Genomic DNA, 27,031 nt, shown 5'->3' on the forward strand with positions numbered 1-27,031 from the left:
AGGTGAGAACAAGATCTACAACTTTCATGTTGAACAAATTTCCATTTGAAGTTTCCTTGGGCACGTGGTTTTGAGGTCAAAAACTTTCCATTTTTGGAAACTTCAATTACAAGTCACTTTCTATTTTTGGCAGTTTTTGTTCTGACTTGATTTTCTCCATTCTTAAGCTTTGAGATGTCAAATAACACTTGTTCCAACATGAATGAAGTGTATCCAACTCATTTCCACCTCCAAATCCATCAGATCATGTACAGTTGACCACAGTTGACTTTTTTAACTGATAGATGAATCAGGCAATGCATAGATCAATCTGAGCCCCAATCTTCAACTGAAATGGCTCAAGGGTGAAACCCTAACCTCAATTATCTCCATAAAATCACATAATGAACCCCATAACCATCACAAACCCCATCTCCTGATTAAGCCCTGATTGGCCCAATGCAACTGATTAGGGTTGACCAGTGGTCAAAACCCTAATCTCAAGGAATCTTCCTCAATCTTCTGATGACATCCAATCATGATGATGATGATGTATCATTTCAAACAAGATGAAGACCAATATCCTTTGGAGAATCATAAAACCCTAATTCACAGCCCAATCCTCAGATGGCCAATGATCAGTCAATAAAACCCTAGGCTTGCACTTTGACTTTCCCATCTTCTGATCAAGACTTGGGAAGATAGCTTGCACAATGTAACCACATGATATGCAATATGCAATGCCTAATGACCTAAAAATGTATGCAATATGATAATGCTAGTCCCAAGAGAAGAGGGCAAATTTTGAGGTGTTACAGTGGCATCTCTAAGCCCACCCCAGATAGTCACTACAAATACAACAAATATCATCAGATACCGCCCAACGGATGGTTCATTCTGATTCAGCCCAACATATGACTCCTTCAGCTCAGATACGGTCTAACGTACGATCCATTCTGGCTTTCAGCAACCCCAATACGGTCTAACGTACGACCCATTTGGATCTTCAACTCAGACGCGATCTAGCGTACGATCCGTTCTGACCCCTTTTCAGATACAGCCTAACGTACGGCTCATTCTGCAACTCCAATACGGTCTAACGTACGACCCATTTGGATACTCAAATCCTCAGATGCTGCCTAGCGTACAGTACATTCCGAGGTGTAGTCTAGCGTACGACTACTTTCTTCTTCAGATACAGCCTAACGTACGGCTCATTCTGCAACTCCAATACGGTCTAACGTACGACCCATTTGGATCTTCAACTCAGACGCGATCTAGCGTACGATCCGCTCTGACCCCTTTTCAGATACAGCCTAACGTACGGCTCATTCTGCAACTCCAATACGGTCTAACGTACGACCCATTTGGATACTCAGATCCTCAGATGCTGCCTAGCGTACGGTACATTCCGAGGTGTAGTCTAGCGTACGACTACTTTCTTCTTCAGATACATCTTTCAGATATACTCCGTGTCAACATTCATTCTGACATCTTCCTAACGAAGGCATCTATAAGTACATCCCAGACATTCATTGCAAATACAACATATACAAATACTAGCAGATACAGCCTAACGTACGGCTCATTCTGCAACTCCAATACGGTCTAACGTACGACCCATTTGGACCTTCAGCTCAGATACGGTCTAACGTACGATCCATTCTGACTTTCAACCAACTCCGATATGGTTTAATGTACGACCAAGTTAGACCTTCATCTACTCAGATGCTACCTTAGGACAGGTACATTTCTGAATGGTAGTCTAGTATACGACTACTCCCTTTTAAGCAGATTCAGCCTAACGGACGGCTCATTCTGTTACTCAGATGCTACCTTAGGACAGGTACATTTCTGAATGGTAGTCTAGTATACGACTACTCCCTTTTCAGCAGATTCAGCCTAATGGACGGCTCATTCTGTTACTCAGATGCTACCTTAGGACAGGTACATTTCTGAATGGTAGTCTAGTATACGACTACTCCCTTTTAAGCAGATTCAGCCTAACGGACGACTCATTCTGTTACTCAGATGCTACCTTAGGACAGGTACATTTCTGAATGGTAGTCTAGTATACGACTACTCCCTTTTCAGCAGATTCAGCCTAATGGACAGCTCATTCTGTTACTCAGATGCTACCTTAGGACAGGTACATTTCTGAATGGTAGTCTAGTATACGACTACTCCCTTTTAAGCAGATTCAGCCTAACGGACGGCTCATTCTGTTACTCAGATGCTACCTTAGGACAGGTACATTTCTGAATGGTAGTCTAGTATACGACTACTCCCTTTTCAGCAGATTCAGCCTAATGGACGGCTCATTCTGTTACTCAGATGCTACCTTAGGACAGGTACATTTCTGAATGGTAGTCTGGTATATGACTACTCCCTCTTCAGCAGATTCAGCCCAATGGACGGCTCATTCTGCTCAGATATGGTTTAATGTACGACCAAGTTAGACCTTCATCTGCTCAGATGCTACCTAGTGACAGGTACATTTCTGAATTGTAGTCTAGCGTACGACTACCCCCTTTCATCATCAGACACAGCCTAACGGACGACTCATCTAGCAATTCCAATACGGTCTAACATACGACCCATTTGGATCTTCAACTCAGAGACGATCTAGGGTACGATCCGTTCTGATTTTTCATCCTCGACAAAGTCATTCGCCTAACGAACAGCTCACTCTGGTATTCAGATACGGTCCAGTGTATGATCCATTCTGATCCCTTATCCCCAGCAGTATATAGCATGCTCTGACTCCCCAGCGAAGTCAACAGCATGATGGATGATTCACTATACGATCTAGCGTATGACCCGGTATGACATCCATGGCTTCAGACATCGTCTAACGTACGGCACAATCGGAAGCTCGTCATCAAACTTCCAGGATGGCATCTCTAAGCCCATCTCCATCAAGACTAGCTCCTGATTGACAAGCGCAAATTTTTTGGGCATTCTGGTGTTCAATAATCTTTCACCTCCAGACCACGAAACGGCACATACCATTCTACTCTCTCGGTTCAAGAATATTGAACAGGGGCAGCTGTCATACCCCAAAATTTGCCCGTTGATATTACAAGGCATCTTTCAAAGCATCCCTCAAGACCCTCCGACTTGCTCTGCAAGGCACTGATATCAAATGAACAAAAGCCCAGCTCACAACAGGCCTAATCCCGAAGTGGCCCAAACTAGCTTGCTCGCTAGGCGAGCAATTCCTTCGCCTAGCGAACACTTTATCATGACACTCGCCCAGCGAAGCATCAGATCCAGAAAAAAGCCCAAAACTAGCTTGCTCGCTAGGCGAGCAATTCCTTCGCCTAGCGAAGCTTGCGAAAATCTGAAGTTTTGGACCTCATTTTAAGCCCATTAGGTCACCTCTACTACTATAAATACCAGCTCTTCACAGACACATAGGGAGATAGACGGACGGACACCGAGACGGAGAGACCAAGACGAAGGACGGAAACCCTGGTGCAAAAAACCCTGCTAACCTGAAGACAGCCCCTCCGCGCCGAAACTACCGCCGCCTCCAAGCAATCAGTCCCTTTCAATATCGCAATTGCACACAGGTTTGCGTATCATCGCTGTTTTACGTTTCCAATTGATATTCTTCACATACATGATGCATTCCGATTAAAGTTTTGATATGTAATTCGATTTCGTATGTGAATCTAAGTATGAGCATCATGTATAATTGTCTATGCTATGCCTGTGATCAAATGCCATAAGAGTGCAGGTTTTCGGAAGTCATGCTGCTGTCAAACTCCAAACCCGTGGCCGCTCGCTAGCTCATCGCTAAGCGAGCCTGCAGCGAGCATTCGCTGAGCCTTCGCTAGGCGAAGCAGAGGCGAACGAGACAGTGGCTGCTTTGTCTCTTTGCTGTTCTATCTTATGCTTATCTAATTACGATTTTGCATCATTTGGCCTGAACTTATAACTGTTATTGTTTATCTTATGGTGCAATTGTCAAATCATACTTTATCTCAATGCTCTAACCCGTGTGTTGAATGGTGTAAAGGCTTCCATATCTTCAATAAGGCGGCCGGCTAGGTACTCCACTTTACGTGTGGGAGACCTTCGTAGAGATGGATTCTAAATTGCTTCACTTTAATGTGAAGATTCATATTGATTGCCTAATTAATTTTAATGTATTAATTTTTAATGTATTGATTTTAATGTGTTGATTTTAATATGGAGATTCATCGTAATTACCTAATGAACGTTAAAACATGGACTTTAAATAAATGATATCGGACCTCTCTTTGTTACCCCACGATTACGTAATACGGTCATGTCCCGCGAATGTGGGGATACACTTAGCAATGGCCCCTCGGTTAAATCATCATAAAATAAATCATGGTCCCTCGGATGTTGCCTTCGAAAGTACGATTTTGTCCCTCGATGACCCTTCGGTGTAGCCTATGGCTAAATGATGATAGTCCCTTCGAATGCTAAGGTACCCTCACTACTGTTGCCTTCGATGACCAGCCGATGACCCTACGATGACCCTTCTACATCCAAAGGATAAAACTACTTACTTCTCAATTGTAAGGACAGTTTTACCCTCATAAGGATAGGAAATGCCCGGAAAGACCTCGGACAGGTATAACCCTTAATTGCTCATTCATAACCTAAAACTACTTTTCACACCTTACACCTTTCAAAACCTCCATTAGAAAATCACCACTTGGCATACATTCGCACTAGAATCATTGTCGAGTTATATTTTTCTAAACTATTTTCAAAACTAAACGAGATAACCACTTTGTATACATTCATTCAAGAATCATTACAAAGTTAAATTCTCCTTTTCAAAACATTTCCTACACATTTCTCAACCACTTTTTCAAACTAGAAAAACATAAATGATTGAGCAATTAAGAGCCCATGGATAACCATGGATACAAAGGGTGCTAACACCTTCCCTTTGTATAATGTACCTCCCGAACCTAAGAATCTAAATTAAGGTCTTTCCTGTTCTTTTCCACCTTTCCTTATTGGATAAAAGAAAAGTCGGTGGCGACTCTTGCTAACCGCGACATTGCGATTAAAAACACACAAAAAGTCCAGTTCACCGTATGACAGTGTCCTTATGTTTAATGTGCTCTCATGATTAAGTCACACTTAATACATTAAACGGACTATCTATTCCAGGGACTTTATTAATCAACCATAATAAAGAAAATGCCTTTTATTATTAAGAAATAATTCGATACAAGTACCAAAAGTATTGGCCTCTAGGGCTTACACCAACAATCTCCCACTAGCACTCGAGCCAATCAGGCATACCCCTTATGCCCATTGATCTTGTATGGCCATCATGCTTCTGCTACGCAAGAGGCTCTGTTAGTGGGTCAGCAATATTGTCAAGTGTAGGTACTCTACATATTTTCATATCTCCTCTATCCATTATCTCTCGAACGAGATGATAACGCCTAAGTATGTGTTTGGATCGTTGGTGAGATCTAGGCTCCTTAGCTTGTACGATAGCACCATTGTTATCATAGTAGAGACCAATGGGATCCACAATGCTAGGGACTATGCCAAGTTCACTAATGAACTTATTGATCCAAACAGCTTCCTTTGCTGCACTTAAGGCAACAATATACTCGGCCTCGGTTGTAGAATCAACAACTGTATCTTGCTTTGAACTTTTCTAGCTCACAGTGCCACCATTTAAGCAAAAACACATAACCATTGGAATCATGCATATTAAAGTGTCTCAGCACTTTGTCTACGTATGTACTCTGACTTAGGCCAAGCAGTTTTGTGATCTATCTCTATAGATTCTGATTCCTAATATATAGGATGCTTCACCTAGGTCCTTCATAGAAAAGCATTTCCCCAACCAAGACTTTACTCGTTGCAAGGTAGGGACATCGTTTCCAATGAGTAATATGTCATCTACATATAACATCAAGAAAACGATCATGCTCCCACTAACCTTCTTGTAGACACAAGGCTCATCTTTGTTTTTGATGAATCCATGAGTAATACATCACCTTGATCAGATATCCATATATCTCAGGTAGGTGACGTATCCTGCCTGACCTACGCTGGTCTTGTTCTACTTGAGCAGGTTGCTCTTACACAACTAGTTGTGTTTCCTGCTCTAATTCCTCCATAGGTGTATCGATGCTTTGTGATTCTTGAATTTCTTCAAGCTATACTTTCCTCCCACTGATTCCTTTGGAAATAAAATCCCTTTCCAGGAAAACTCCAATTCGAGTGACAAACACTTTGCCATCTGGAGGATTGTAGAGGTAATACCCTCTTGTTTCTTTAGGATACCCCATAAATAAGCATTTGTCAGATTTAGGCTCAAGCTTAGTTGAAATTTGTCGTTTCACATAAACTTCGCAACCCCAAATCTTCATGTAAGACATATGTGGTTTCTTACCACTCCATATCTCATATGGTGTCTTTTCAACCTTTTGGATGGAACACGGTTAAGTGTGTAAGCTGATGTCAATAGTGTATGTCCTGAAAAGGAGTTTGGAAGATTGGTGTGACTCATCATGGATCGGACCATGTCTAACAGGGTTCGATTTCTTCTCTCAGATACACCATTATCTTGGGGTGTTCCGGGAGGAGTAAGTTGGGATAGGATCCCACACTCTTTCAGATGGTCATCAAACTCTAGGCTTAAATACTCACCACCTCGATCTGATCGAAGAGTTTTAATATTCTTACCTAGTTGGTTTTGTACTTCATTCTTGAATTCCTTGAACTCTTCAAAGGACTATGATTTGTGTTTCATTAAATACACATAACCATATCTACTAAAATCATCAGTAAATGTGATGAAGTAATAAAAACCTCCTCTGGCTGGCATGTTCAGTGGTCCACATACATCAGTATGTATGAGGGTCAAAAGATCATTATCTCTTTCACCTTTTCATGTGAATGGAGACTTTGTCATCTTTCCAATTAAACAAGATTTGCATGTCTCATATGATTCATAATCAAAAGAGTCCAAGAGTCCATCTTTATGGAGTTTGGAGATGCGTTTCCCATTTATGTGGCCTAATCGACAATGCCAAAGGTAAATTGGATTTAACTCATTAGGTTTCATCCTTTTAGTATTAATGTTATAAATAGGCATTTCCAGATCAAGGACATATAGTCCATTGTTCATTTGTGCAGTAGCATAGAATATATCATTCAAATAAATTGAGCAACAATTGTTCTTTATTATAAATGAAAAACCAAACTTGTCCAAACAAGAAACGGAATTAATATTCGTGCTAATTGCAGGTACATAATAACAATTCTCTAACTGAACTATTAAACCACTAGGTAAAGTCAATACATAAGTCCCTACGGCAAAAGCAGCAACCTTTGCTCCATAGCCAACTCGTAGGTCAATTACACCTTTTGCCAAATCTCTACTCCTTTTTATCCCCTGTACATTGGTACAAATTTGAGAACCGCATCCAGTATCTAATACCCATGATGCAGAAGTAGATAAATTAATTTCAATAACAAAAATACATGAAGTTGAAGTCTCTACTCCATTCTTCTTATCTTCCAGGTACTTTGGGCAGTTCCTCTTCCAGTGTCCGGTCTTACCGCAATGGAAGCAGGTGCCTTCTTTTGCTATGCCTCCACTAGGCTTTAAAGCAGCAACGGTGGGTTTGGGTTTGGCAACTTCCTTGCCTTTCCCTTTATCACCCTTCTTAGTGGGCCTTTTGTTCTGTCTCTTTCCATTTCCGATCATCAGAATGGACTTCCCTTTTGACTTCAGATTCTGCTCGGCAGTTCTTAATATGGCGAGCAGTTCAGGAAGAGATTTATCCATATCAATCATATTGAAATTTAGGAAAAATTGACTCAAACTATCTGGAAACGATTGCAAGATCAAATCAGTCGCAAGTTCCTTTTCGAGGGGAAAACCCAATCTCTCAAGGTTTTCCACATACCTAATTTCTTGAGTACATGGGGACCTACAGGGGCTCCCTCAGCTAACTTGCCTTGAAAAAGGGCTTTTGAAACTTCAAACCTCTCATGCCTTGCTTGCTCTTGATAGAGCATCTTCAGGTGTTCGATCATATCGAACGCTGACATGTTCTCATGTTGCTTTTTCAATTCTGAGTTCATGGTAGCTAGCATGAGACAAGCAGTTTCATTGGCATCATCGACATGCTTCTTATAAGCATCTCTTTCTGCCTTAGGTGCAGAACTAGGAGGTTCCTCTTTAGGAACAGGTGTCTCCAAGACATACAGCTTTTTATCATGTTTGAGGATAATCCTCAGGTTTCGGTGCCAATTCAGAAAATTTGTCCCAGACAATTTTTCCTTAACAAGGATTGATCGCAAGATGTTGTTAGAGGTGTTTGCTGTCATGGTTATCTACATAAGGATTAATGAAAATATAAGTATCATTGACATATTTAATTAGGCCTTTAATTAAACATGCTCCCACTATTTTACTCAAAACAAATGACCCTCATCATTTGATTCGGAAAATCCCGTTGGAAGATTTTCTAGTGGGTCGAGATCCCTATTTCACTTCGTTCTAAGTCCGCGTAGGCGGATTACACAAAACTAGGTTATTTAGGTAGGAACTCCTTCCAATTGTATCTCATACAACTCTCGAAAATTTCAGTTGGACGAATAACTCCTTATTCCAATCCATCATATGGATCATTCCCAACTCTTGCTTCTAAACATATATATAATCTTATTATAATTTGTTTAGTTAAGTTTGACCCATTGTTTTAACAGTTGGATATTACAATTATCCCATCGCACCTTACTAATATATAGATCATGCACCTCGCGTAGGCGAAACCTACATTATCCATTACTAGTCTTGATGAGTGTTAAAACTTGGAAAACATAAACTTAATATTTAATTTGAGGGAATTGCAATTTTTTTTATCTCACCGGCTTGTTTATCATATAAACCGTCTCTCACATGCATCAACATACATTCACATGCATCAACATACATACAAACAAAATGAAACAGTTATGACCCCTAGCGCAATTGTTCTCCCAAGCCAATAAGAGAACCTAAGCTAACCTACAACGATCTAAGCTTCTCCAAGCAAGATCTTCAAGGTTGTCTTCCTTTGGCACTGACTTCTTTGCTTCCTTCATATCATTACATTACAAAAGAAACTCGTTTTACATACGAGGGAGTGAGATGAGAAAATAAGTTACATTTGGGAGATAAAGAGAGAGGCACGACACGCAGGTCGTATTTTAAAACCCAAAACAAAATAAAAGAAGACTAAGGCCATAACCGATCACCACAAGACAATAATAAATACTTTATTATTATTATGAATTCCTTTAATTAATTAAAATCAAATTAAATCTCGATGACCGATCACCGCATTTTAATGAACAATATATTTAAAATCGATGTCGCTTTTCGTATCAACACTTGATACTTTTAAAGCACTGAGTTAGCCGAACGGGTGAAAATTTCCTTGCGTTAACCGGTTAACCATATGCGTTAACCGGTTAACACTGTTTGAAATCTGAAAAAAAATTGTTTTCTACCTTGCGTTAACCGGTTAACCAAATGCGTTAACCGGTTAACACTGTTTGAAAATGTCTTGGAAAACTGTTTTTCGCCTTGCGTTAACCGGTTAACCAAATGCGTTAACCGGTTAACACTGTTGAAAAACTCAAAAAAAATTATTTCGTATTTCGTTAACCGGTTAACCATACGCGTTAACCGGTTAACACTGTTCCAAAAAGTGTTTAGAAAGCACAACTCTTGTGCAGTCAAACCCCAATCGCATAACTCTCTGACAACACAACCCTTGTGTCGTCACTAACCCTGATGCACCAATTTCAGACCGTCAAACACATCTCGATTGTTAATTCAGTATGATTGATCAACACGTCATTGCTTCACCATACTAATGTCAGATCAAGAAGCAAATGACCATTGATCGCTCAAAGGAAAACAATCATTGAGTGTTTGAATGAATGAAACGAGAACACTATATCATATATAATGTATTTTGCATCAGGATTACATATATCAAATATATGTAACTTGATCGATCTCAATTTTATCTTTGATTCGTTATGTCTTTAATCATATTAATACAAAACAAAAACAGTTATCAGATTCATGGTTTCGTAAGTGGCTCTGATACCACTGAAGGTGAATTGCCATCCAAGGCGCAGCGGAATTTAAAAATTTCTCCATTTAGTGATCCTTACGAATGGGCATGATCAGTGATAGAATCGTTACCTCTTGTGGCGATTCATACCTTTGGTGCAGATCTCTTGCAACGATCAAAACCTTGGATACAAATCCACGGAGCGATCACGAACGTTAAACGATGACAACGTCTCTACTCAGTCCACACGAACGGATTCCTTCAATCGCAGTGCTAGATATTATGAATGAAGGCTTTGAGTGAGAGAGAGAGAGGGAAACGAAATTCCAAGTCTCTACTTGAATTTCAGTCTGAGTGGAGTGACAATGCTTCTACCCAAGGGGTTCTATTTATAGAACCACTTGTGTGGGCTTCAAGCTAAAAAGCCCACTTAAGTGTATTTTGGCCCATATCTCATAATATGCCAAAATCACTTAAGTATTTGGTACCTTACCATATTTCGTCTCCCACTTAAGTGCACCGTACCTTACGGTGTTCCTTAGTTACTCTATTTCTCATCAATCCGTCCTTTGTGTGTGACCCTGTAGGTTTTCGCGACGTTGGCAATTATATTAAATCACGCATTTAACATAATAAACAGTGAGCGGTATCTAGCAACACATCACTGCTACCCAAGACACGAAAATGTCATGTGATCTGACAAAACCTCCTGTGATAATAATTATGTGTATAATTACCCCTTTGCCCTTATGTTTATATTGAACACAAGGTATAAACCGTGTCACCCTTGTCCAGTTCAATATTGGGCCCATAGACATTTATCCTGTTACGCAGGATGGACAAATTCCATCTAGGACACTCATGTCCTTCAACATGCTTTGTGGAGTACCCATCAACTGTCTTTATGGTTATCCAGTTACGGACAATGTTGGATCAACAATAAAGCACTCGACTCTACATCTAGGATCCATAGTGGTTTCAGGTCGAAGAGTGGTATACACTATTATCACCATGAGAATAACTTATGACACTTTGCATAACTTTCTATATAGTATTCTCATAGCGGGTCAATCTGGTATAAATATTACTCCTAATATTCATACATATGTTTAAGACTTGATAACTCTTTATCCATGATCCATGAGATGTGATCATCAGTTTACAAACATAATAGTCTTAATGCTTTAATGTTATCCCACTTCACACTAAAACTCGACTACGGATACTTTAAGAATAATGTCCTTATGTTTAATGTGCTCTCATGATTAAGTCACACTTAATACATTAAACGGACTATCTATTCCAGGGACTTTATTAATCAACCATAATAAAGAAAATGCCTTTTATTATTAATAAATAATTCGATACAAGTACCAAAAGTATTGGCCTCTAGGGCTTACACCAACAAATGTACCACGCGCTTAAGTGATTTTGGCATATTATAAGATATGGGCCACATACACTTAAGTGGGCTTTTTAGCTCATAGCCCACACAAGTGGTTCTATAAATAGAACCCTTGTGCAGAAGCATTTGTGCAGTTGCAATTTCGTTTTCTCTCTCTCTCTCTCTCTCTCTCTCTCTCTCTCTCTCACACACACACACACACACACACACACACTCAAAGCCTTCATTCGTAGTAGCTAGCATTGAGATTGAAGGAATCCGTTCATGTGGACTGAGTAGAGGCGTTGTCATCGTTGGTAACGTTCGTGATCGCTCCGTAGATCTGCATCAAAGGTTACAATCGCCACAAGAGTAACGATTCTATCACTGATCATGCCCATTCGCAAGGATCACTAAAGGAGAAAATTTTAAATTCTGCTGCGCTTTGGATTGCTCTTCTCCTTCAGTGGTATCAGAGCCACTTACGAAACCATGTATCCGATAGCTGTTTATTTTCTGTATTTTCTGTACTAATACGATTAAAAGACAGAATGAATCAAAGAATAAACGAGTAATTAAATTTGGCATCATGTGTGTACGATTTGGATGATTGATGTTGACTATGCTTCGAAATCTGACATTAGTATGGTGAAGCAGTGATACATCGATCGTCCATAGGTTATGCAATTGAGATCGATCAAGTTATATATATGATATAAGTAATCCTGATGCAAAATACGGTATATATGATATATTGTTTCTGTTTCGTTCATTCAAACAATTAATGGTTGTTTTCCTTTGAGCGACCAATGGTTGTTTGCTTCTTGATCCGACATTAGTATGGTGAAGCAATGACGTGTTGATTAATCATACTGAATTAACAATCGAGGTGTGTTTGACGGTCTGAAATTGGTGCATTAAGGTTAATGACGGCACAAGGGTTGTGTTGTCAAAGAGTTATGCGATTAGGGTTGTGACTGCGCAAGAGTTGATGCGAAAAACGACGTCGATTTCAAATGAATTGTTCATTAAAAATTTCGGCCAGGGGCGTTGCCCCCTTGACCCCCATCCGCTGATCGGTCAGCGGAACCACCGTCTGCTGACCAGTCAGCGGAACCCCCGTCCCGCTGACCGGGCAGCGGACCCCCGACTAACTCTGCGTGGTGTGATCGGTCGCCGAAATTTAATTTGGTTTTAATTAATTAAAAGAATTAAAATTAATAATAATAATGTGTTTATTATTATTGTCTTATGGTGATCAGTTATGACCTTAGTTTTTCTTTATTTTGTTTTGGGTTTTTAAAATATGACTTGCGTGTCGTGCCTCTCTTTTAATCCCATAATGTAACTTCTTTTCTCATCTCACTCCCTCGTATGTAAAACGAGTTTATTTTATGTAATGTAATGTTATGAAGAAAGAGAAGAATTCAATATCAAATGAGGACAACCTTGAAGATCTTGCTTGGAGAAGCTTAGATCGTTATTAGGTTAGCTTAGGTTCTCTCATTGGCTTGGGAGAACAATTGCGCTAGGGGCCATAACTGTTTCATTATGTATGTTGATGCATGTGAATGTATGTTGATGCATGTGAGAGACGATTTATATGATAAATAAGTCGGTGAGATCAGAATAACTGCAAATTCCCTCAAATTAAATATTAAGTTTATGCTTTCCAAGTTTTAGCACTCATCAAGACTAGTATCAGATAATGTAGGTTTCGCCTACACGAGGTGCATGTTCTATATTAGTAAGATGCGATGGGATAATTGTAATATCCAATTGCTAAAACAATGGGTCAAACTTAACTAAACAAATTATAATAAGATTATATATGTTTAGAAGCAAGAGTTGGAAATGATCCATGTGATGGACTGGAATAAGGAGTTATTCACCCAACTAAAATATTCGAGAGTTGTATTATATACAATTGGAAGGAGTTCCTACCTAAATAACCTAGTTTTGTGTAATCCGCCTACGCGGACTTAAAACAAAGTGAAATGTGGATCTCGACCCACTAGAAAATCTTCTAACGGGATTTTCCGAATCAAATGGTGAGGGTCATTTGTTTTGAGTAAAATAGTGGGAGCATATTTAATTAAAGGCCTAGTTAAATATGTTATTGATACTTATATTTTCATTATTTTCATGTATATTACCATGACAACAAACATCTCTAACAACATTTTGCGATCAATCCTTGACAAGGAAAAATTGTCTGGAACAAATTTTCTGGATTGACACCGAAATCTGAGGATTGTCCTCAAACATGATAGAAAGCTGTATGTCTTGGAGAAACCTGTTCCTGAAGAGGAACCTCCTAGTTCTGCACCTAAGGCAGAAAGAGATGCTTATAAGAAGCATGTCGATGATGCCAATGAAATTGCTTGTCTCATGCTAGCTACTATGAACTCAGAGTTGCAAAAGCAACATGAGAACATGGCAGCGTTCGATATGATCGAACACCTGAAGATGCTCTATCAAGAGCAAGCAAGGAATGAAAGGTTTGAAGTTTCAAAAAACCTTTTTCAAGGCAAGTTAGCTTAGGGAGGCCCTGTAGGTACCCATGTGCTCAAGATGATTAGGTATGTGGAAAACCTTGAGAGGTTGGGTTTTCCCCTCGGAAAGGAACTTGCCACTGATTTGATCTTGCAATCGTTTCCAGATAGATTCAGTCAATTTGTCCTAAATTTCAATATGAATGATATGGACAAATATCTTCCTGAACTGCTAGCCATGTTAAGAAATTCTAAGCAGAATTTGAAGTCAAAAGGGAAGTCCATTCTAATGATCAGAAATGGAAAGAGACGGAACAAAAGACCCACCAAGCAGGGTAATAAAGGGAAAAGCAAGGAAGTTATCAAACCCAAACCCACTGTTGCTTCTTTGAAGCCTAGTGGAGGCATAGCAAAGGAAGGCACCTGCTTCCATTGCGGTAAGACCGGACACTGGAAGAGAAACTGCCCAAAGTACCTGGAAGATAAGAAGAATGGAGTAGAGACTTCAACTTCATGTATTTTTGTTATTGAAATTAATTTATCTACTTCTGCATCATGGGTATTAGATACTGGATGCGGTTCTCAAATTTGTACCAATGTACAGGGGATAAAAAGGAGTAGAGATTTGGCAAAAGGTGTAATTGACCTACGAGTTGGCAATGGAGCAAAGGTTGCTGCTTTAGCCGTAGGAACTTATGTATTGACTTTACCTAGTGGTTTAATAATTCAGTTAGAGAACTGTTATTATGTACCTGCAATTAGCAGGAATATTATTTCCGTTTCTTGTTTGGACAAGTTTGGATTTTCATTTATAATAAAGAACAATTGTTGCTCAATTTATTTGAAAGATATATTTTATGCTACTGCACAAATGAACAATGGACTATATGTCCTTGATCTTGAAATGCCTATTTATAACATTAATACTAAAAGGATGAAACCTAATGAGTTAAATCCAACTTACCTTTGGCATTGTCGATTAGGCCACATAAATGAGAAACACATTTCCAAACTCCGTAAAGATGGACTCTTGGACTCTTTTGATTATGAATCATATGAGACATGCAGATCTTGTTTAATTGGAAAGATGACAAAGTCTCCATTCACAGGAAAAGGTGAAAGAGCTAATGATCTTTTGGCCCTCATACATACTGATGTATGTGGACCATTGAACATACTAGCCAGAGGAGGTTTTCAGTACTTCATCACATTTACTGATGATTTTAGTAGATATGGTTATGTGTATTTAATGAAACACAAATCAGAGTCCTTTGAAAAGTTCAAGGAATTCAAGAATGGAGTACAAAACCAACTAGGTAAGAATATTAAAACTCTTCGATCAGATCGAGGTGGTGAGTATTTAAGCCTATAGTTTGATGACCATATAAAAGAGTGTGGGATCCTATCCCAACTTACTCCTCCTGGAACACCCCAATGGAATGGTGTATCTGAGAGAAGAAATCGAACCCTATTAGACATGGTCCGATCCATGATGAGTCACGCGGATCTTCCAAACTCCTTTTAGGGACATGCACTATTGACAGCAGCTTACACACTTAACCGTGTTCTATCCAAAAAGGTTGAGAATACACCATATGAGATATGGAGTGGTAAGAACCCACATATGTCTTACATGAAGATTTGAGGTTACGAAGTTTATGTGAAACGATAAATTTCAACTAAGCTTGAGCCCAAATCTGACAAATGCTTATTTGTGGGGTATCCTAAAGAAACAAGAGGGTATTACTTCTACAATCCTTCTGAGGGCAAAGTGTTTGTCGCTCGAACTGGAGTTTTCCTAGAAAAGGATTTTATTTCCAAAGGAATCAGTGGGAGGAAAGTAGAGCTTGAAGAAATTCAAGAATCACAAAGCATTGATACACCTATGGAGGAATTAGAGCATGAAACGCAAGTAGTTGTGGAAGAGCAACCTGCTCAAGTAGAACAAGACCAGCGTAGGTCAAGCAGGATACATCACCTACCTGAGAGATATGGATATCTCATAAATGATCAAGATGATGTATTACTCATGGATCAAGATGAGCCTGTGACCTACCAAGAGGCCATAACTGGTCCCGAGTTTGAGAAGTGGCTAGAAGCCATGAAATCTGAAATGGATTCCATGTACACAAACCAAGTTTGGACCTTAGTAGAGCCTCCTATAGGAGTTAACCCTATAGGATACAAGTGGGTCTTCAAAAAGAAGACTGACATGGATGGTAAGGTACATACCTATAAGGCAATACTGGTTGCAAAAGGATATAAACAAATTCATGGGGTTGACTATGATGAAACCTTTTCACCAATTGCAATGCTTAAATCTGTTCGGATTTTACTTGCTATCGCTGCATATCATGATTATGAAATATGGCATATGGATGTCAAAACTGCTTTCCTTAATGGGAATCTTCTTGAGGATGTGTACATGACACAACCTGAAGGATTTGACATACCAGAAGAAGCCCAAAAGATATGTAAGTTACAAAGATCAATCTATGGATTGAAGCAAGCTTCCAGAAGCTGGAATCTTCGTTTTGATGAAATAGTAAAACAATATGGATTCATCAAGAACGAAGATGAACCTTGTGTCTACAAGAAGGTTAGTGGGAGCATGATCGTTTTCCTGGTATTATATGTAGATGACATATTACTCATTGGAAACGATGTCCCTACCCTGCAACAAGTAAAGTCTTGGTTGGGGAAATGCTTTTCTATGAAGGACCTAGGTGAAGCAGCCTATATATTAGGAATAAGAATCTATAGAGATAGATCACAAAAATTTCTTGGCCTAAGTCAGAGTACATACATAGACAAAGTGCTGAGACGCTTTAATATGCATGATTCCAAGAAAGGATTCATACCTATGCAACATGGCATGTGTCTATCAAAAACACAATCCCCTTCAACTAAGGAAGAAAGGGATCGCATGAATAAGATTCCATATGCATCTGCAATAAGATCTATCATGTATGCCATGTTATGTACTCGACCAGATGTCTCGTATGCTTTAAGTGCAACGAGTAGGTACCAATCTGATCCTGGTGATGCTCATTGGGTAGCTGTCAAGAATATCCTTAAGTATTTGAGAAGGACTAAGGACTCATTCTTGATATATGGAGGTCAGGAAGAGTTGGCTGTAATTGGGTACACCAATGCTAGCTTCCAGATAGATAAGGATGACTTTAGATCGCAATCTGGTTATGTGTTTTGCTTAAAGGGTGGCGCTGTGAGTTGGAAAAGTTCAAAGCAAGATATAGTTGTTGATTCTATAATCGAGGCCGAGTATATTGTTGCCTCAAGTGCAGCAAAGGAAGCTGTTTGGATCAAAAAGTTCATGAGTGAACTTGGCATAGTTCCTAGCATTGTGGATCCCATTGGTCTCTATTGTGATAACAATGGTGCTATCGCACAAGCTAAGGAACCTAGATCTCACCAACGATCCAAACACATACTTAGGCGTTATCACCTCATTCGAGAGATAATAGATATAGGAGATGTGAAAATATGTAGAGTACCTACACTTGACAATATTGCTGACCTACTGACAAAGCCTCTTGCGTAGCAGAAGCATAATGACCATACTAGATCTATGAGCATTAGGGGTATGCCCGATTGGCTCTAGTGCTAGTGGGAGATTGTTAGTGTAAGCCCTAGAGGCTAATACTTTTGGTACTTGTATAGAATTATTTATTAATAATAAAAGGCTTTTTCTTTATTATGTTTATCTAATAAAGTCCTTAAAATAGATAGTCCGTTTAATGTATCAAGTGTGACTTAATCATGAGATCACATTAAACATAAGGACAATATTCTTAAAGTATCCATAGTCGAGCTTTATTGTGAAGTGGGATAACATTAAAGCATTAAGACTGTTATGTATATAGACTGATGATCACATCTCATGGATCATGGATAAGGAGTTATCAAGTCTTAAACATAGGTATGAATATTACGAGTAATATTTATATTGGATTGACCCGCTATGAGAATACTATATAAAATATTATGCAAAGTGTCATAAGTTATTCTCATGGTGATAATGGTGTATACCACCCTTCGACCTGAAACCACTATGGACCCTAGATGTAGAGTCGAGTGCCTTATTGCTGATCAAACATTGTCCGTAATTGGATGACCATAAAGACAGTTGATGGGTACTCCACGAAGCATGCTAAGGGACATGAGTGACCTAGATGGAATTTGCCCATCCTGCGTAACAGGATAAATGTCTATGGGCCCAATATTGAACTGGACAAGGATGACATGGTATATGCCTTGTGTTCAATATAGACATAAGGGCAAAAATATAATTGTACACATAAGTATTATCACAAAAGGATTTGTCAGATCACATGACATTTTCGTGTCTTGGGTAGCAGTGATGTGTTGCTAGATACCGCTCACTATTTATTATGTTAAATACGTTATTTAATATAATTGTCAATGCCGCGAAAACCTACAGGGTCACACACAAAAGGACAGATTGATGAAAGATAGAGTAACTAAGGAACACAGTAAGGTACGGTGCCCTTAAGTGAATAGTAGAACATCGTAAGGTACGATGTACTTAAGTAGAATACGAAATATGGTAAGGTACCACGCGCTTAAGTGATTTTGGCATATTATAAGATATGAGTCACATACACTTAAGTGGGCTTTTTAGCTTGTAGCCCACACAAGTGGTTCTATAAATATAACCCTTGTGCAGAAGCATTTGTGCAGTTGCAATTTCATTTCTCTCTCTCTCTCTCTCTCTCTCTCTCTCTCACACACACACACACACACACACACACACACACACTCAAAGCCTTCATTCGTAGCAGCTAGCACTGAGATTGAAGGAATCCGTTCATGTGGACTGAGTAGAGGCGTTGTCATCGTTCAACGTTCGTGATCGCTCCGTAGATTTGCATCAAAGGTTACAATCGCCACAAGAGGTAACGATTCTATCACTAATCATGCCCATTCGTAAGGATCACTAAAGGAGAAAATTTTAAATTTCGTTGCGTTTTGGATCGCTCTTCTCCTTCAAAACCTGTTCATGACAGTTTGTAATTTGATCATGATAGACCTGTAATGTTAAGTTGAATGCAATGTGCAATGTTAACAAGTGTAAACCTTGGACAAAGCACAATGAAATATAGTTTTTAATTTGTATGATAGACCTGTAATGTAATAGTGAAATTTAAAGACTCAAAATATCATTGACATTTCATAAACTTGTTCATGATAGTTACAACTTTTTTCATGACAAACCAAACCAAAACACAAAAATATTGAAATACTTGTTCATGACAGACCAAAATACATAAACAGTACAACTTTTTCATGACAGACTAAAATACATAAACATTAAAAATTGTTCATGACAGACCAAAATACATAAACAAAACATAATTCCTATTCTTGAGTTGTTGGAGGTTCCTGTGAGCAATATCAAACTTCTTGGGTAGGCTATGTTGCACTCTTTGACTTTTCTTCTTACCCTTTCCATTTGTAGTTTTTTGCTTCTTAGTATTATTGCCTACCATTTGGCATGACCCTATTTGTTTCCCTGTTTCCTTTACACGTTCTTTTGTTATGTCTCATGGATCCACATTTTTGACATGTGACAGTTGCTAGCTTCCATGGTAGAACATATGGTTTTTTTTTGTTCATCATTGGTCTTGTTCGTTATATTTTTGGGACATCCAATTGCCCTTATCATCACTGATGGACTGACCATTAATGCACCATCTATAGTCCATAGTTGAGGACCATCTACAAATGTATATTCTCTCAAACACAGGTTCATCACTAGAGTCAGAGCATTGCAACATAATGTTACTATTAAGGTTGGACTTAAGTAGCTCATTAGCATATGTTCTTAGATGTGTGAACTGGTCTCTTCCTGCTCCTTGAATAATATACATTGCTCTTCTCTTAGCTCTATAAGCATGATCAGATGACAGTTTAACACCCAACTTATCAAATGACAAAGCAACTAGTCCAGTTAGCTTCATGTCAGGAGTATACCTTAGTATATGGCTAAATTGCTTGCCCAACCATTCAATCTTTCCTTGTCTATTTTGGGTTGTTCTATGACAAATATGCTCATCGTTTAAACTCACCACTTGCCAATATTGGTTACCAACCCTTTTACCAATTCTCATGTAGAACTTACATTCATCAATACACCTAACAAACATCATTTTTCCATCATTCTTCTTTAGATATACATTTTTCCACCATAGCATATTCCTTTATATCATACCTTACCAACTCCTTGTTATTAAATATCATGCCTAATTGAAACTTCGTTCCCTCACCAACCTTATAGGATGGAAATCTCTCATACTCTTCATCATCTTCACTCTTAGGTGGTGTATGCAGTCGGTCAGAATCTTCACCATTATCACGGTGAAATTCATTCTCATGTGGTTTAGTTATTTTAGTTGGAATTACAACTATCCAATCCAACTCTGGCTCACGATCCCCACCATCAACTACTTCAGCATCATCACCTACTTCAGCTTCATTGTCCACTTCTATTTCCACTTCATTATCAACAAACTTCTCAATGGTACAATGAACTTCATCATCATCATAGATTATGTCATGCCCTATTTTTGCCTCATCTACAATGTCATGTTCACTAATGTTATGCTCAACATACAAATCTATTACCTCACAACCATCAACATCTTTAATAAGTTACAACACATCATCATCACTGTTAAGTGTTCGAAGGCCACGACTAAAGCTAAACATAGGGTTCCAATATCAAATACACCTAATGTCTTTATATCCCTTTTTTTTAATCAATTCCAACAATTCAAAATACGATAGGTAGTCAACATCCCATTTCCAATTTATTTATGAAAATAACCCAACAACATACAATTTCACAGGGGTGTCAACAAAGTAGCCTCTATGATGAATTCTAAACTTAATTTTTTGAGACTTGGATGGCCGGGAATAGATAATAAATACAAGTGAGAATGAGACATGGACCACAAGAAATACTTTACAAACCTTAAAACACTATGGGACCACAAGCCCTAAACGACAAAGGAACCCACACCCTAAAGTGAAATGGGACCACCACGTACAACATGAAATGCAGACAATGATGTTTCTATTGTGGGGGACAGAATAATACATACCTGAGACATAACTTCTCCTCTTCATTGCTTTTCTCTATTGCTGGAGGAATTTTGTCCATTGCTTCTCCTGAATCTTGATGAAGCGTGGTCACAAAGAACAATTAAGGTTTTTTTTTCTGGGTTTAGGGCATATTAGAATTAGGGTTCTTCACAGTTGAGGGGAAAAACGTTTTTGGGATAGGGTTCTTGAGTAATTGAGTGAAACACGTTTGAGGAATGAAGTGAAACACATTTCTGAGCTAGGATGTTTTTATAACATAATTGCATAATATTTATTATTTAGTTTTAATAATTTTCTATTTTTTTAAAATATAAATCAAATATAAAATGGTTTTAAATGACGTGAAATTGTTTTTTGAAATTGTTTTTTTAACTTGGGTCAACATTTCATTTGTCACCTCATAGCTGAACATGCCACATAGTCAATTTTAATCGGGAAAAAAATCAAAAAAATTCAAAACAAAAGACTTAAAACTTTTTCTATAAGAAGATTAAAAATTTTAAAAAATAAAAGAAGGGAATCAAAACTGCATTTAAACTTAAGAAAATGTATGGTGTATAATTTTTTAGATTTATTAATCTCTACCTTTATGTAATCTCTTTTTAAACTAATATAATGGGTCTATTCAAAAAAATATAAAATAATATATATGAATACATTTGTAATTAAATTGAACTTTTATGCTATAAGTAACGGTTGAATGAGTATATGACAGAGTTTCAATTTAATTGATCTATTTAATATTAGACTGATATACGCGCATCTCACACGGCATGTTGTTTTACTGATTACTTCATAAAAAGAAGAAAAGACTATACACATACAGCAGACGAGGGCACGATGAGGCAGCATTTCACGTATCTTTTTAATTAAAATTAAAACAAATATAGTTATTTTAATATCTAAAATACACAATATTGTAATTATTTTAGGAAACTAACGAAGCATTTTTAAAAGATTAAAAAGGTAATTTTTTTTAAAAAAATATATATATTTAATACATTAAAAATATGAATATAAATTTTTAAAAGAAAATTATATGTATTAAATATATACTATTTTTTTATTTAAAATTTTTAATCCATATTTGAAGCACAATAAACATGACCCTTATTTTTAAAATGAAATATTACGAATTTGAATTTGGATCTTTTAAATTGATTGGACAGAATAATATTATATAAATATTTTAAAATAGCAATTTTTATATTATAAAAAATATAATTTTTAAACTCTATAGCAATTCTGTTTATTGTTTTAGTAAAAAAAGTTAAAACTTAAAAAAAACAAAACTGAGCTGCCACATAAATTATTATAGATGTACAAAGGATAGAAACTAATTATTTATAATTTTTTTATTTTATGTAACTTTTTTATATTTTCTTGACCGAAAATTGTTTTTTCTATATTTTTTCATTTGAAGTAGTATTATTTTCATATTTCCTAAAAAACGGTATTATATTTATTATTTAAAAGAAAAAAGTAAATAAAAAAAGGTACTTCCTCGGTTACAACCTTCGAGACGAAGTTACCCCCATAAAACGCCTAAAGAGCCGTCAATAAATAACTACAAGATAGTATTACTAGTATTATATAAATAAATTCTCCATCTATATTTTCTCAAAAACAAATCCAAATCACCTATTTCTATCCTCCAACTTCCAACCCTTTCTTCTTCTCTTTCCGCCACCCAAATGAGTTACTACAACCAACAACAACCGCCCGTCGGCGTTCCTCCGCCGCAAGGTCCTTCCTCTTTTCCTTCTCAATTTCACTTACCGTTACTGTTCATTTGTGGTTTGGTATCAATTTCTTGATTATAGATCTTTCATTCTTTTTACTCTAATTTTGTGGTTTTGATTTTGTGAATTAGGTTATCCGCAGCAAGAGTCTTATGGAAAAGACGCTTACCCTCCGCCGGGGTATCCGCCGCAAGGCTACCCTCCACAGCAGGGCTATCCACCGCAAGGCTATCCACAGCAAGGCTATCCACCGCAATATGCTCCTCAGTATGCTCAGCCTCCGCCTCAACAACAGCAAAATTCATCCGGTGCTGGTTGCTTGGAAGGCTGGTAAATCCTCTCTCGATCTCTCGATCTCTCGATCTCTCTATAGTATGATATAATTGAATCAATGAAATCAAAATTGTTGTTGTGGTTGCTCCGATCAAGGTGGTTGCGATCTTGGAATTGATCATGGATCGTGGTTGCCACCGGTGGTGCGTCAGCGTTTGATTGTTACTTTGTTGTTTTTCTCACTTTTTTTAATTTTATTTTTGCTTTTGTTTCTGTGGGCCATACCATATACCGGATATTCCAATGTAGTAGTATTATGTAAGTTAGTTGACCTCTTAATTAATCGATTTAATCGATTAAATGAACTTAATTCAAGATTGAAAACAATAGTTTAGAAGAATTATAAGTGATTATTTTAATTTCAACTTATAATATAAGCCAAGTGGGGTGGGTGGTAGCTGTCACTGATAGTGATTTATTTGACGTGTGGGTTTTGCCATCTTGAAGTGGTAGCTTGTCTTATTGAAAGGGTGTTCTAAAATCACTTTTTTTTTTTTAATTCCTCTTCATAAGAGTTTGCAATATATAGTATTTTACTTTATAAAGAATACAATTATTGTATATTCTTTGCTCTATATGCCTCAAATATTACAATTCTTGGCTCTCACACTTTCTTTTAAGATATGCATATCCACCTATGTAAAGGTTATACAAATACACACGAATGATCTTACTAGTTTCTTCTTTTTCTTTTTGGTTTTCTGCTAATGCATTGTGTTATACTCACCGGTCACCGATATGATGTAATCTGATTTGTTTGTATGATTTGTATAATGTTGCAGCTTGGCTGCTCTCTGCTGCTGCTGTCTTTTGGATGCGTGCTTTTGAGGGGAGATATTACTTTGCACAAATTGGGTTGATTACAAATGTATTTTGACTTTGAGTACATGATGATTATTGTTCTTGTAGTTTCTTTTACTTTTCCTTGTTTATTGTTTGTTTTTATGAATATCAAGTTATGAACTACTGCTTCTAAATATCATACTGCCTTATTAAAGGATTGCTCTGTTTATAATTTCCCTGTGTTTCGTTCGTTGCCTTTATAGAAAGTTTCATTTTGTGCTAGCATTTTTATTTTGATGAATTTGCCTAAGGTTCTGTTGCATGATTGTGTGTTAATCATCACTACAAGAGAAGAGCCCTTCTAACTTTTATGATGAATACATAGCAAATTTCACCTTATAGTACTTGTCTCACCAACACAGCTGTTTTAACATGCAGAAAACTATAGTAACATTTAAGTGAAATTGTAGCACACATTTTTCAAAACTATTAACAGTCTTTTTACACAGACATTAAGCAGAAACATCAGTAGTCTCAAGTTGACTGTAATTCCCTTTCTCTTTGAAAAGTTGAATGTGATGATGTTTGCAGTAAAGCTTTGTTTCATGTGTAACAAAATTTGATGAGCTTATAGTGCAACCTCCATAGATACATTTGAAGCAGCCCTTGTGATAGGGAGTCCCGTTAACGGTAACCTTTGATAAATAGTAGCATATTAAGCATTAGTAATTAGAACTAGGAAGTGTAAAACATTATTAACTAACTGCAAATTGCAAATTTCTATTAGTTATACCTTCTCCGTGGGATACACTGTCTTTTTGCAACACATGCATATGTCTTTTGTCCCCCCAAACGCTTTTGCAAGTGTTTTGGCGTTCTGTCATTCAAAAATCAAGTCTGTCAAACTGTCACTAAAAATACACTTACTATGAAATGTGACAAGAGAAGCTATAAAAATATCTCACCTCATTCTCAGCTGGTCTTTCTGGTTTCTGAATTTTGGGCGTTCCTGTGACGAATGAGAATGAGAGAAAACAAAAGAATGTTAGCCAACTCTAAAATTTTCAAGCAGAACAATTTCTGTTCGTGTTTACAAGTCGATTTTACCTTCAAAGCTTTTGTCCAGGCTTCCGGTTCTCTTGTAGAGTTGATCATAGTGTGGTCTGCAATAGAGCACCCCATCGATAGAACAGTAGTTGCTTAGCTGCAATTGCAAACAGAATTAGAATTTATCAAATTTTGTAGGATCATTTGGTGAGTTTCATCATTCAATGGTTTCATAATGTATTTTACATGTCAAGATATATATATATATATATATATATATATTTTTTTTTTTTTTTCTGAATACCTTGAGGGTATTCTGGCAATGGTGGCATCGAAAACAGGCCTTGTGATATATACGACCATCTGCAACTAGCTTCTCAACAAGATAAACCGTTTTTTCGCATGCCCTGCACTTCTGTGTGGATCCTCCAAAACTGGCCATGGCAGCCGATGACCGAACCCTGGGCAGAATGAGCAAGAGAAATAGAGAAAAAAAGGGAACAAAGATCCGGTCGTCCGCAAGGATTTCCTCTGCCAAAGTTCCCTTCTTATCTCTGTTCTCTCTAATTTTCTCCTTTTCTCCTCCTATTAAGAAATGAGAAAAAGAGAGAGAAAATAAATCAGAGGAGGAAATGAAAAAACTGAATGTGGACAGCAGTAAATTTCGGATGTAGCATGAAATTTATTTTTATAGATGACACGATGTTGAGTTGTGAGTGAATTGTGGATTAAAAGGAAAAAGAAAATACAAGGTTAAATAAAACATAGATAGGTTATTCTTGTTATGAGTGGTGAGTTGGCTTTCCAACTATCTAATACATATTTGATCATGTACCTTAACATTACAGGGGGGATGATGTTCTTTATAGGTGTCTTACCATAATTCAATAATTGTCGTACATAAAAGCATTATATAAAATGTGTGATCCTGATAAAAAAACATTAATATATAATGTATTTTATACGGTGTCTTATGAAGTACGATACTATTATTAATTTGTGTTCAAATAATAGCTTTCTTAATCTAGTACTATATGTCTTGTAAATAAGAGACTGACAAAGTCATCTATAAATAAATAAAAGATTAGCAACTTTGAACGAATTGATATTAGACTTCAAAAAAAACGTTGAGTAAATTAAGTTCAGTAAGAACATTCCTGTTACTGTAACTAGTCTTATTTTAATTAATAATTTTGTATCTCTCCATTAAAATGTCAGCTTTAACAATATCACACTAAAATATGGAGTAATATAAATCATTCATAGGAAGGTCTTTGGTCAGTGGTAGGATTCTTGATATTCATTTTTTATGGAAATACTCATTTTTTATGGATAATTTGAAGAATATATTAAGTCGTGTAATGTTTTAACAAAATAGTTATGATCAATTTTTTTTTGTTCATAACCCTCTCTTTACAATGGTCTAATATCGTAGATGAACATTAATTATCTTAGATGAACGTTAATTTTTATATCTCACAAATTAATAATTTAATGTCTAAAGTTCTCAAAAGTAACCGAGTCGTCTAGCACTATGATTTTAGTGCAAAAATGTGTGATTAATGTCACCACTTTTAAAAGTATTTTTAAAAATATGTGGTCTTTTATTGACTTGAAAATTATACTAATAAACACCTCCGTTTTATTTGAGAAATAAAGATTCTTTTTTTTCCCCTTCTTTGGGTCTATTAAAATGTTATCATATGAAAGTTGACAGATTTGACTTATTTAATACGAATAAGCATCAATTTAATTTTATAGTTTTCTCAAAGTTGATGTTTAAAAAATGAAAAACAATTAATTTTTTCAAATGAAAATTAGTAATATGCTGAGTAATAATTGTTAGAAATTTTTTAAAATATGTTTTGACAAAGAAGTCACCGGGAAAAACAATGGCATGACATATTGATTAAAATAGTTAGATGTAATATTGATATATAATTGAACTTGTCTAATCCAAATTCAAAGTTAATTAGAATTTATGATTTGTTATTTATTTAGTAGGTAAGTGAGTTAGTTATATATAAA

The 27,031-nt window shown here is 37.0% G+C and overlaps 2 protein-coding genes across 2 annotated transcripts; one reads left to right on the forward strand and one right to left on the reverse strand.

Moving 5' to 3' along the window:
• The first annotated feature begins 22,648 nt into the window (after positions 1–22,648).
• LOC127096636 (cysteine-rich and transmembrane domain-containing protein WIH2) lies at positions 22,649–24,188 on the forward strand. Its single transcript, XM_051035184.1, has 3 exons — positions 22,649–22,844; positions 22,972–23,170; positions 23,956–24,188. The coding sequence occupies exons 1-3, from the start codon at positions 22,793–22,795 to the stop codon at positions 23,999–24,001; spliced, it is 297 nt and encodes a 98-aa protein (XP_050891141.1). The 5' UTR covers positions 22,649–22,792; the 3' UTR covers positions 24,002–24,188.
• On the reverse strand, positions 24,058–25,684 carry LOC127096635 (LIM domain-containing protein WLIM1). Its single transcript, XM_051035183.1, has 5 exons — positions 25,308–25,684; positions 25,064–25,160; positions 24,922–24,965; positions 24,750–24,833; positions 24,058–24,651 (listed from the first exon to the last, which is right to left on the reverse strand). Exons 1-5 carry the CDS (start codon positions 25,443–25,445, stop codon positions 24,469–24,471), a joined length of 546 nt encoding a protein of 181 aa, XP_050891140.1. The 5' UTR covers positions 25,446–25,684; the 3' UTR covers positions 24,058–24,468.
• Between the last annotated feature and the right edge of the window lie 1,347 nt (positions 25,685–27,031).

Source organism: Lathyrus oleraceus, chromosome 6 (assembly GCF_024323335.1).
Source record: "Lathyrus oleraceus cultivar Zhongwan6 chromosome 6, CAAS_Psat_ZW6_1.0, whole genome shotgun sequence".
NCBI classification, from domain to species: Eukaryota; Viridiplantae; Streptophyta; class Magnoliopsida; order Fabales; family Fabaceae; genus Lathyrus; species Lathyrus oleraceus.